Consider the following 12,180-nt stretch of genomic DNA (forward strand, 5'->3'; position numbering starts at 1 on the left):
CCATGGGATATTTTATTGTACAAAATAAGAGTCCCCAAAGAAGACTACATCAAGTCCTGGAAACCTATCAATATGTTGGATTGTATGAAAAAAGAGAGTTTGAACTTAGAATTAAGAGCAGAGACCTGCGATGAGGCTATTACCCAAGATTCCCTAGCTGAGCCCAATCTTAAAAGCATTCATCCTTACAAGCAGAGAACTCTTCTAGTCTGTGCTCTTGGGGAGATGCAACAGCTGAAGAAGAGGCCATCTTGCTGCCTTTGAAAATGGAGGAAGAGGGTCATGAACCGTGGAATGCAGGAGGTATCAAGGAGCTAGAAATAGCAGGAAATGGTTTCTAGTCTAGATCCTTCAAAAGGATTGCAGCCTCACTGACACCTTGACATTAGCCCAGTCTGATTATTTTGGACTTCTGCCCTGCAGAACTGTAAAATAAGAAATGTTTTGAGACACTAAGTTTTGTGTTGTTTTTTTTATTTGTCACAGCAGAAGTAGAAAACTAATACAGAATATTGTGATACATTTTTCCTATAGGGACCTTCCACAAGGAATCAAAGAAACACAGTCCCTTAAACATCTCCTGAGTCCTACAAACCATCCTACATATAAATCAGAAATGCACTAGATGGAGGGAGAGTGCAAGCTCCTGTCCTGTGGGGAGGAAGCAGCTGCTGCTATAGAGCCTTCCTGCCCCAGCCTGGGGAGGAGGTTTATGTTAAGGGCTGAAGCAGTGTGGGTGGAGCACTATGACCCTGCAGACAGAAATAATCGCCCACATCTTCAGCCTGGACACTGCTGATAGTGAGAGTGAAGTCTGTCCCAGACCCACTGCCACTGAACCGGTCAGGGACCCCAGATTCCCGGTTGGATCCCCAGTAGATGAGAAGCTTCGGAGCTTGTCCTGCTTTCTGCTGATACCAGGATAAGAGCTGATAGCCAGAGTAGGTAAGACTCTGGCTGGACTTGCAGTTGATGGTGATTGTTTCTCCTAGAGACACAGCCCGGGAGGCTGGAGACTGGGTCATTACAATGTCCCCACAGGCACCTGCAATCAGAGGGCACAATTACCATCCATATATACACTTTATCAACACATTTAAAAGCAAATCATTCACATGACACACAAAACTGTAATGAGTGTGATCATTTGATTCTGAAATAATTGTTATTTCACTCCACATCTAAAACCAGTCTTACCTAATCTACAAACATAGTAGTCTAATGCTTTTCGTTCCCTCACCTGATGCCCAGAGCAGCAACACCATGAGGAGCTGGGGCTGTGCCATCATCGTGGTGCAGGTGCCCTGACTGATGCAGCTCAGTTCTCACTGACAGGAGGAAAGGTCATATTTGTAAAGCTCTGAGCAGCCACTGAAACCAAGAGGATCTATGCAAAACAGACAGGATTATACAAACAAATTACATGACAATGAGTTGTGGAGAGAAAAGTATTATCATAAAACAGTGACTATTTGACTATTAAAGATGCAACAGGCTACTTAGAATATAAAAGGCCCAGAAAAGTCCAGAAACCAGTTGAAATATAACTGTTTAAAACCAACAGCATCCTCATTCACAAGCTACAATCAAAAAAACATTCTGAACGAAAAGCTCTGATTTACATTGAAATAATATTTATATATGTTTATTTCATACTATATATATCAGGATATATGGGGGGCTTCAAAAGTGCAAAATGAGTAGCACAGGACCAAACAATCTTCCCTTCTGCTATGCATTAATTTTCCATGTGTAAGAGCTTTTTTCAATGGTAACTAACAATAGCTCGGAGAATAGGCTGACTGACCTCAGCCTAAAACTTTCTGACTTACTATCGGATTATGACACCTGCTCATTTCACTTCCTCACAGCTGGGTTTTCTTTATATCCTTTACTCTCACTCCCTATAAAAGAAAACACCTTTTGCATAATGTTAGAAACATTTGCAGATCTTATGGTCAGTGTGTTTGCCTTGTGGCAGTATTCCACAGACACGACAATATCCTTTTCCACATTCTTTCTTTTAGGAAAAAAAAAAAATCTCCCTTCAGATTCTGGGTGTGTATTTTATGTTACAGAGTGAAAAAGACACCTTCAGTAGTCAGTTCTGACTGTAAATTAATCCTTGCCTGCATTCACACCCACCTGTGAGTGGCCTAAGTGGGTCAGGATCTCTGCAACCTTGAATTTGGTTTAACTATCAGAGATTTCTCAGAATCCACAAGATAAAAAAGACTGAATGAACATGAACAACATGAGTAATAACAGACTCACAGACAGTGAAACACCAGCAGTGTCCCTCCCATAGCTCTAATGTGTGTATTGTAAAGGATAAATGCTTAGAGAATGCGTCCCACTATCACAGAGCATGTACTTAAGGTGAATTCAGAGATGAGAGGCAATATTTAATGCCTGCTATGAAATGGGATTGAACTTTGACTGAAGAGAAAGTACAAATGGCCTAAAAGTATGTATAAAGATAATCAGTTTCATTAGTTATCAGAGAAACTCAATGAAATACTTCCAAATACACTTTATGTTGTTAAAAATATGAAAAGTTTGACAATCCTAAATATAAGTTATGTTGTGAAGCTCCAAGAACCCTCATATAATACTGATTATGTATACAGTTGAATTGATACAGGCACTGCTAATATACCCATATGAGCAAGTCAAGGGTATAACTGTTTGGGAAAATATGGAAGACACACCTTAGTAAAGCTGCATAAAACATACACCCAATGAGAAGAAAATACTTTTTGAGTATATTCCATGGAAATTTGTGTGTGTGGGGGGGGTTGAAAATAGGTACACAATGGCAATTTTTTCTAAGCAGCTTATTTTATAATTCCCAAAAATAAAAATCAGTGCAAATGTCCATTAACAATACATATGATGAATCGTGTAACTTTCACAAGGTGGAACCCTATGAATTATTGAAAATTGATAAATTTCAGGTGCACACAAGAATACTGAGACTTGGTGCATAGAAAATGTTAGATGCACAAGAATATAAATGATGGATTATTCCATTTACATAAAATTTCATGTTAACCATATACATTTTTGTTACATGTTATAATAAAATTTTCTATATGTTCTTCCTATACGAATAATGTTAGAGCTTAATTGATGTATTTATATATATATATATATATATATATATATATATATATATATATATATATAATGATTTCCACAAAGTACCTAGCACAGTTACAGGCCTAGAGTCTTTGCTCAATTAATATTTGCTGATTAAATTTATTGTGTGTCAATTAATAAACCATTGATCATGTCAAAGTACATGTTAATTGGTGTATCTAGTACCAGTTTATATCTCCACTTCTAATTATATCTAATTACAAAGCCTTAAATTTCTTTTTGCATGTCTTCAAGGAACCTCAAACACTTGTCTCTGAACATGCTCCCTGCCTCTATAACTGCCTATACTCTAAACCCAGCAGATTCCCTCCTGAAGAGGGAGCCACCATACATTCAGTTGTGTAAATCAGAAACTTTAGAGTCATCCTTAGCACTACACTTTATTTCAACCCTCACAGTCAGTTTATTACCAAGTGCTTTCCATTTAAAAACTGGCATGTTTCCAAATCCAGCTTTCCTTGTCATGACATTGTTGTCATTGTTGTTAAGTACCATCGAGTTGGTACTGACTCATAGCGAGCTTATGCACAGCAGAACAAAACACTGCCAGATCCTGGGCCAACCTCACTATTATTGCCATGCTTAAGGCCATTGATGCTGCCACTTGGACAATCTATCTCGCTGGGGGTCTTCCTCTTTTTCTCTGACCCTCCACCTTACCAAATATGATATCCTTTTCCAGCAATTGGTCCCTCCTGACAATATGTACGAATTATGAGAGACAAATTTTGGCCATCCTGGCCTCCAAGTAACACTTTGGCTGCACTTATTTGAAACACAGATCTGTTTGTTCTTTTCACAGCCCATGCCACTTTCAATATTCTCTTCCAAACCATAACTCAAAAACATCAATTCTTCTACGACCTCTTTATTCATTGTCCAACTTTCGCATGCATATGAGGTTATTGAAAATACCATGGCTTGAGTCAGGTGCACCTTAATCCTCAAGCTGACATCTTTGCTCTTCAATACTTTAAAAAAGTCTTGTGCTGGAGATTTGCCTAATGCAATACATCATTTGATTTCTTGACTGCTGCTCCCATGAGTGTTGATAGTTGATTCAAGAAGAATGAAGTCCTTGACAACTTCAATCTTTTCTCTGTTGATAAGAATGTTGTTTACAAATGTGAAAAGACAGCAAAAAGTTGGTGGAAAATGGAATTAAAATACAATAAAATTTGTCCAAAAACCTTTTGAATCCTCCAACTTTAATAACTCAATTGTTGCTGTTGTTGTTAAGTTCCAGAGAGACTGTTGCAACACATGGCAACCTGATATTGTTTCCAAGTAGCCAATGGTGAGTTTGTATCTCCAATTTTTCAGTTCAAACTGAACTTGAGATTGAGTGCTTACCCTTCGGCACCTGACAAGGACTCCATCACAACCATAAATATTATATAAGGAGCCCTCGTGGTACAATGGGTTAAGCATTGGACTGCTTATTGCTAGATCATCAATTCAAATACATGAGCCACCCCATGGGAGAAAGGAAACAATCTTAGAAACCCTAAGAAGCAGCTCTCCTCTGTCCTATAAGGTTGCTATAGTCAGAACTGACTCAACGACAGTGAACTTTAAGCATTGGATACTAAGGAGGAATCTGTTTGCAACTCCAAAAATTAGACAGACGTGCAGTGGTCAGTACAATCATAAATATTCAAGTGAAGACACTTTAATGAAGATCTAACACTATCAAATGTAGAAATATATTTTTATTGGCCAGAGTTTTTGGATAAAACAACTCAAAAGAATCCAACTGAGTCTAACCGAGGCAGAAATTCAAATGATATTGGGGGACTTGTAGATTTGGTGGAGAGTCTGGGGAACATGGCTGAGAAAATGCACTGGGAACCAGATGGCATAAATACCATACACAACAAGCCAGATCTCACTACCAACACAGATGGACAGTGGAGAGCTCTACTGGCTCCACCACCACTGGACACCAGTCATGGGACACTGGCTATTGGAGACCGTTCCTGCTGCCACTCTGAAAACATCACTGACTCTGTGAATTAAGCATTTGGACAACTGACACATGAATAATTTCATTAAGCTCTCTTCAAGAACATAGCTCCACTCTTAAAATCTTAACCTACCAAAACCAAATCCATTGTCATTTAATTGATTAAAAGACATGGAGGTTTCATGTGTTGTATAGCAGAACTGAACTCTGTAACATTCTCTTGGCTGCCATCTTCCTGGTATGGTGCTGCAGGATAAGCACTGGACCATAAGGTTGGTTTGAACCACAAACCAGGCACTCTTCAGAAACCCCATGCAGGTTCACTCTAAGTTGGAACTGACTCCACAGCACTTGATAACATCAACAGCAATCTTTCTTGAAGCAGATCACTAGACTTTTCTTCTATGCCACCACTCGGTGGATTCACATGACCAAACTTCAGGACTGTAGCCAAGTGCAAACTATCTGCACAACTCAAAGACCTCCAGCAACTATAACAGGAAAATGGAAATATTATTATTTCCATTAGCGAATTCATGACAATAGGTGGCCATTACAGCCATATTAAACAGCAAAAGCAGCACAACATACAGAATTTTAACCACAACAGCCCTGTGCGCTAAGAATATCTTTGCCATACTGCAGTGTTCCTTTCACAAATGTCCCCTCAACTACAACCTGTTCTGAACTTAGGGCTAAAATGCTATGAAAGAGCCTCCCATGGGAGATACAGACAGAGCAACATCACACAGAAGAGAAGCTACATAAAACTGACACCGTCTAGATCCCTGGGCTCCTGCTCTTCTGTGTCCGGAGTGAGAAGGTATTTACAAGCCTAGAGATAGAGTTTTCTTTACAGAGTGATTCTTTTATTCAGATAATCTACTATTGAAATGAGACATGAAATAAATACTACAGGAAAACAGGACTGCCCACTTGTCCCTGTGAGGCCCTTTTGGATTAATTTTTCTGTCCATCCATGATGGAACAGCATCTCTGGGTCATCTTTGTGTGTCTGTCATTTCAGCATCCAGTGGGCACGTACTGCTCAGATGGAGCCAGGATCTCACTCTGTAGTCCAAGCAGAGAAAGTCCACATTAGCTGCAGCCCAGTCTAAAGTGCATTGACACTGAATGGGCATACTGTTTAGGATGGCATCGGCATAAGCTAGAACAAAGACGTACAAGCTGCATTTACAACACTTCCTCTATATTTGATGCTATGATGCTAGATAGGTTTCAGACTAAATTTGCTCCTTCAACTAATAGACATAAGGAAGTCCTGGTGTTCTATTTCCGAAAAATCATCCTATGTAAGTCCTACGAATCATTACAGTCTAACCCAGAGGCACGACTGGCACCCACACACATACTCCTCCATTGAAGCTCCCATTTTCCCGGGGCTCAGAGCTGCATGGTAGTGAGCAGTGTAGTTGTGAGCACCTTCAAAGTGAGTTGGGAACTATACACACAAAACTCAGCATCCCAGATTCAGAGGATAATCTCAGAAACAGAAGGAAGAGAAGGATTCCTGGATGGAGTTAAAATAAGAGTAGAGTAAAGACATGAGGAAGCCGATCCATGAAGGGATTGCATCTCACTACATCTTACTCAGCAGTGGATAGAACTGAACTCAGTTTGCATCCCTCAGGTCTATCTATGTTCATGGGACATGCTGACAGCATTCATATGATACAAGACAGGTTCCATGGTAACGTCCAGTGGTAGAATAACGGTCCCTGAAGATTCTAACACACTAGCCCCTGGAACCTGTTAAAATGTTACTTGTGTGGAAAATAGGATTTCAAATGTGTTTAAGGTTAATGGCCTAGAGATGGGAGAATTTGCATGAATTTCCCAGGTACCCTGCATCTAATAACATGAGTCCTCTAAGCAAAGAACCTTTTTATGTCTGTGATCCCCTAGAGCTGTAACAGTGAAGGAAGCGTCAGGGATGCCAAGTTGCTGACTTGGGAGATGGAGGAAGACCTTGAACCAAGTCCTGCAGGAGGTTTCTTTGTTGTGGTATTTCAGCGCCCGTCGAGTTGGTTCCAAATCACAGCAACTCTGTATAGGGTTTCCAAGAAGCAGGTGAGTTTGAATCACGGAACTTGTGGTTCAAACCAACCTTGCAGTCAAGTGCTTTATCCCACCATGCCACACCTCATCTTATGAGATAGAAAAGCCAAGGGAACAGATTCTCCTTTGAGCCTCCTCCAAAATGAACACAGCTCTTCCTACACCTTGATTTTAGTCAGTGAGATCTGTGTCACAATTCTAATGTTAATAACTATGAAATAACAATTCTGTATTGAGTCACCCAATAGATATAGGATCAGTTGTTACGGCAACTACAAGAAGCAAACATAAAGCATTAGTATGTATTTTCATACATGAACATTCCTTAACAAAGAATCAAAGACACCTAACTCCCTTAATTGTCTCCTTATCCCTCCTAAACCTCCCATGAATAAGTAAGAAAACATACCCTCTCAGATATACAGAGAGCAAGTGTAAGTTCAGGACCTGTGAGGAAAAGTCAGCTGTGCTATAGAGACTCACTGAGACATAGCCAAGGGAGGAGGTTTCTGTTCCAGGCTGAAACTCTGTGGGTGGTAAGCTATTACGTTGCTGACAGCAATAAAGTGCCACATCTTCAACTTGGAGACTGTTGATGCTGAGAGTGAAATCTGTCCCAGACCCACTACCATGGAACCGGTTGGAGACCCCAGAAGCCAGGGAGGATGCCAGATAGATGAGAGACTTGAGAGGCCGTTCTGCTTTCTGCTGGTACCAGCCTATGTTTGTGTCCGCACTCTGACTGGATTTGTAGTTGATGGTGACCATTTCACCTGGACACACAGCCAGGAAGGCTGGAGACTGAGTCATCGCTATGTCCTCAGTGGCACCTGCAATCATAGTGGACAATTACCACGCATGCGTGCACTAAGTCAAGAAATGATAAAGCATGTTGTTTAAAACCACATTTCTTAGAGTTTTAGATATGTACCTGAGTTTGGTTAGGCAATAACCATGATTTCATTCTGCTTCTAAAGTCATTTTCCTCCTCTACACAGATAGTCGTTTGGTTGCATAGAAGTGATTGTCAATCTCTCACCTGAGACCCAGACCAGCATCACCATAAGAAGCTGGTTCTGTGCCATCATCACTGAGAAGCTTCCCTGTCTGATGTAACTCAGCTCACACTGAGGGGAGACAGCTCACTTGTAGAGCTCTGAGCAGCTGCTAAAGCCCAGAGGGGCCTATGCAAAGTAGGCAATGGTTATGAAAGCAAATCTCATGGGGAATGGAGTGTTCAAATACATAAGGTAACAAAGAGTCAAAAAGCTTTAAAATCTTTGTGTTGAGTGAAGCAAGTCATTCACAAAAGGACAAATCCCATTTTTCACCCATATAAACCAGGCAAATATATAGGAAACCAAAGCTTAATGGAGCCCTGGTATGGCACTGTGGTTTAATGTGCTGGAACAATATCAATATGAATCCATGGTCAGCAGTTCAAGCTCACCAGCCACTCCTTGAAGCCCAATACAGGGTTGCTGATGGGTCAGCACCGACTCGATGGCATTTAACATCAACAACAACTAAGCATATTAGTGATTACCAAGGCTGAGAGGGAGGGAAGAAAAGGGGACTCATTTCTTACGGGGTATTTATGTGCCGTGGAGTTGGTTCCGACTCATAGTGACCCAGTACAGGGTTTCCGAAGCTATAAATCTTTACAGGAGCAGAAAGCCTCAACTTTATCCCATGGAACAGCTGGTGGTTTGGAACTGCTGACCCTGAGGTTCACAGCCTGATTGTAACCACTACGCTACCAGGGAGCACTTAGTTTCTGTTAATCACGTTGAAATCATCTGGAAAAAGATAATGGTAGTGATTGAACAACGTGAAGAAGACAATCAATGCCTACCAATTATGGGAGAGCATCAACAAGTTCATAGACAAGTTCATAGACAAAATATATTACAGCTAAGGACTCTATACTCATGGAAAGAGCAAGACTGTGTGCTAGCAGCCAAGAGACAGGCTTGCAAAATGTACCCTTTGGTTGAGTAAATGATTATTCCTGAGTGTTTTTGTGTACAAAGAAAAAAATAATAGAGGGACTAGAAGCAAATACTGTTTAATGATGATGCATGGAGGGTGAAAGGAAATGTGATAGGATGAAGGTAAAATTGATATTCTCCTATCTAAATTATCACTCAATTCACACAAAAAACTTTAATTAAAAAAAGTTCAAAAGCACAAAGTAGAAATTAGTTCAGCTATATCAGTAATTTCTAAATAAATGCTCAAGTTTAAAGGGAAAACTTGTTAGATTGAATTAAACAAATACACAGAAATCTACATGACCATTTGTGGTGCTGTGGGCTACTGTGTCAGACTGCAGTCATTTGAAATGTAAAGTCAGTGGTTCAAGCTCACCAGCTGCTCCTTGGAAACCCTATACAGGGTCACTATGGGTCGGAATCGACTTGAAGACACTTAACAACAACAACGTACAACACTAAAACTAAAGACACATCAAACTCATTAGAAAATTTGGAAGTAAAATAATGGATAAAATGTGCACATATCATAAAAACACTATACCCAAAATTTAAAAACAATTATTCCAGTAGAGACTATTGTGACTCCTATTAAAAAGTAGGAATACCACTCCCACCCCAGAACTTTTTAAACTGTAATCCAAAAAGCACAGTTAACTCTCTGTTTATTCATATTTCTTTCACAGCACCACTGGGTGTGTTTAAACTGCCAGCTTTAGTTTAATTGTTGCTCTTGGTTTTAAGTGTCATTTAGTCGGTTCCAACTCATAGTGACCCTGCAGAGACTTTCCAGAAGTACCTAGTGGATTTGAAATACTGACTTCTCAGTTAGCAGTACAATGCTTATCCTACAGTGAAACACTAGGACAGCAGTCCAACACAAACTGTTTTGCCACCTTGAACCAATGATAGTTATTGTTGTTGTTGTTGTTGTTGTTAGGTGCCATAGAGTTGGCACTGATTCATGGAGACCCTATGCACAACAGAATTAAACATTGCCTGGTCCTGGGCCAACTTCAAAATCATTGCAACGCTTGAACCCACTGATGCTGTCATTTTGCCAATCCATTTCATTGGGAGTCTTCCTCTTTTTCTCTGACCCTCAACCTTACCAATCATAATATCCTTCTGCAATGACTGCTTCCTCCTTACAGTATGTCCAAATTATGAGAGACTATGTTTGTCCATCTTAGCCTCCAAGTTGTACTCTGGCTGTACTTCTTCCAACACAGATCTGTTTGTTCTTTTGGCAGCTTGTGGTACTTTCAATATTCTCCTTCAACACCATAACTCAAATGCACCAATTATTCTACAGTCTTCCTTATTCACTGTCCAGCTTTCACATGCAAATGAAATTATTGAAAATACCATGGCTTGCGTCAAGAGAACCTTGGTCCTCAAACTGACATCTTGCTTTTCAACACTTTAAAAAGTTCTTGTGCAGCAGATTTGCCAATACAATACATCATCTGATATCTTGACTGTGGTTTCCATGAGTGTTGATGGTTGATCAAGAAAAATAAAATCTTTGACAACTTCAATCTTATCTCCATTGGTAAAAATGTTGTTTATTGGTCCAATGGTGAGGATTTTTGTTTTCTTTACAATGAGGTGCAACCTGTACCAAAGACTGTGTTGTTTGATCTTCATCAGTAAATATTTTAAGTCCTCTTCACTTTCAGCAAGCAAAGTGGTATCATATGCATATCCGTAGGTTCTTAATAAGTCTTCCTCCAATCCTGAAGCTATGTTTTTCTTCTGATAACCCAGATTCTTGGATTATTTGCTCAACATACAGGTTGAATAAGTATGGTGAAGGAACACAACCTGTCACACACCTTTCCTAATTTTACACCATTTAGTGTTCTGTTCAAACAACTGCCTCTTGGTCCGTGTACAGATTCCTCATGAGCACAATTTAAGTGTTCTGAAATAAATATACTTTGCAATGTTTTCCATAGCATGACATGATCCACACAGTAAAAAGCCTTTTCATAGTCAATAAAGCACAAGTAAACATCTTTGTGGTATTCTCTACTTTCATCCAAGATCCATCAGACATTAACAATGACATCCCTTGTTCCACGTCCCCTTCTGAATCCACCTTTAACCTCTGGAAGTTCTCTGTCAATATATGCTTGCAATTGTTTCTGTATTACCTTTAGGAAAATTTACTCACATAGGATATCAAAGATATTGGCTGGTGATTTCCACATTCCATTGGGTTACCTCTCTTTGGAATGGGCACAAATACGAATCTCTTCCAACCAGTTGGCCAGATAGCTGTCTTCCAAAATTCTTGGTATAGATCAGTGAGTATCTCCTGTCCCGCCTCACTTCCTTGGGGATTTCAATTTGTATTCCATCAATTCCGGTGCCTTGTTCTTGGCCAATTTCTTCAATGCACCTTAGACTACTTCCTTCATTATTATTGGCTCTTGATCATATGTTACCTCTTGAAATGGTTGAACATCAACCATTTCCTTTTGGTACAGTGACTCTGAGTATTCCTTCTACCTTCTTTTGATGCTTTCTGCATCATTCAATAATTTGCCCAGAGAACCCTTCAATAATGAAAGTCGAGGTTTGAATTTTTTCTTCAGTTCCTGCAGCTTGAGAAATACTGAGTGTGTTCTTCTCTTTGGGTTTTCTGACTCCAAATCTTTGCACATTTGGTTGAAATATTTGACTTTGTCTTCTCAAGCTGATCTTTAAATTTTTCTATTCAGTTCCTGTACGTTTTGGATATAATTGTAGCTATCCAAAGAGCAAAATGGATGTCAGAAGAGACACTGAAACTTGCTCTCCAGCATTGAGATGCTAAAAAGCAAATGGAAGAAATGAGGAGGTACAGGAGAGGATCCAGTGACATTGATACCTCACTTCCCCTTATCGGTATCCAGCGTGGTCACCAATCACAGCGTGTATTCCCATTGAGTCTTAGTCTTGGAAGGGGGTTTGCACTGAGGGGACCCGACC

General features: G+C 39.9%; 2 gene segments (V, D, J or C); both read right to left on the reverse strand.

Moving 5' to 3' along the window:
• Positions 1 to 710: 710 nt before the first annotated feature.
• LOC102824437 lies at positions 711 to 1,289 on the reverse strand. The segment is given in 2 exon segments: positions 711 to 1,045; positions 1,241 to 1,289. Coding segments are annotated over 2 exon segments (384 nt in total).
• A 29-nt stretch (positions 1,290 to 1,318) lies between these two features.
• LOC102824822 lies at positions 1,319 to 8,295 on the reverse strand. The segment is given in 3 exon segments: positions 1,319 to 1,387; positions 7,691 to 8,037; positions 8,247 to 8,295. Coding segments are annotated over 3 exon segments (465 nt in total).
• Positions 8,296 to 12,180: the final 3,885 nt, after the last annotated feature.

Source organism: Chrysochloris asiatica, unplaced genomic scaffold, assembly GCF_000296735.1.
Source record: "Chrysochloris asiatica unplaced genomic scaffold, ChrAsi1.0 scaffold00341, whole genome shotgun sequence".
Lineage (NCBI taxonomy): Eukaryota > Metazoa > Chordata > Mammalia > Afrosoricida > Chrysochloridae > Chrysochloris > Chrysochloris asiatica.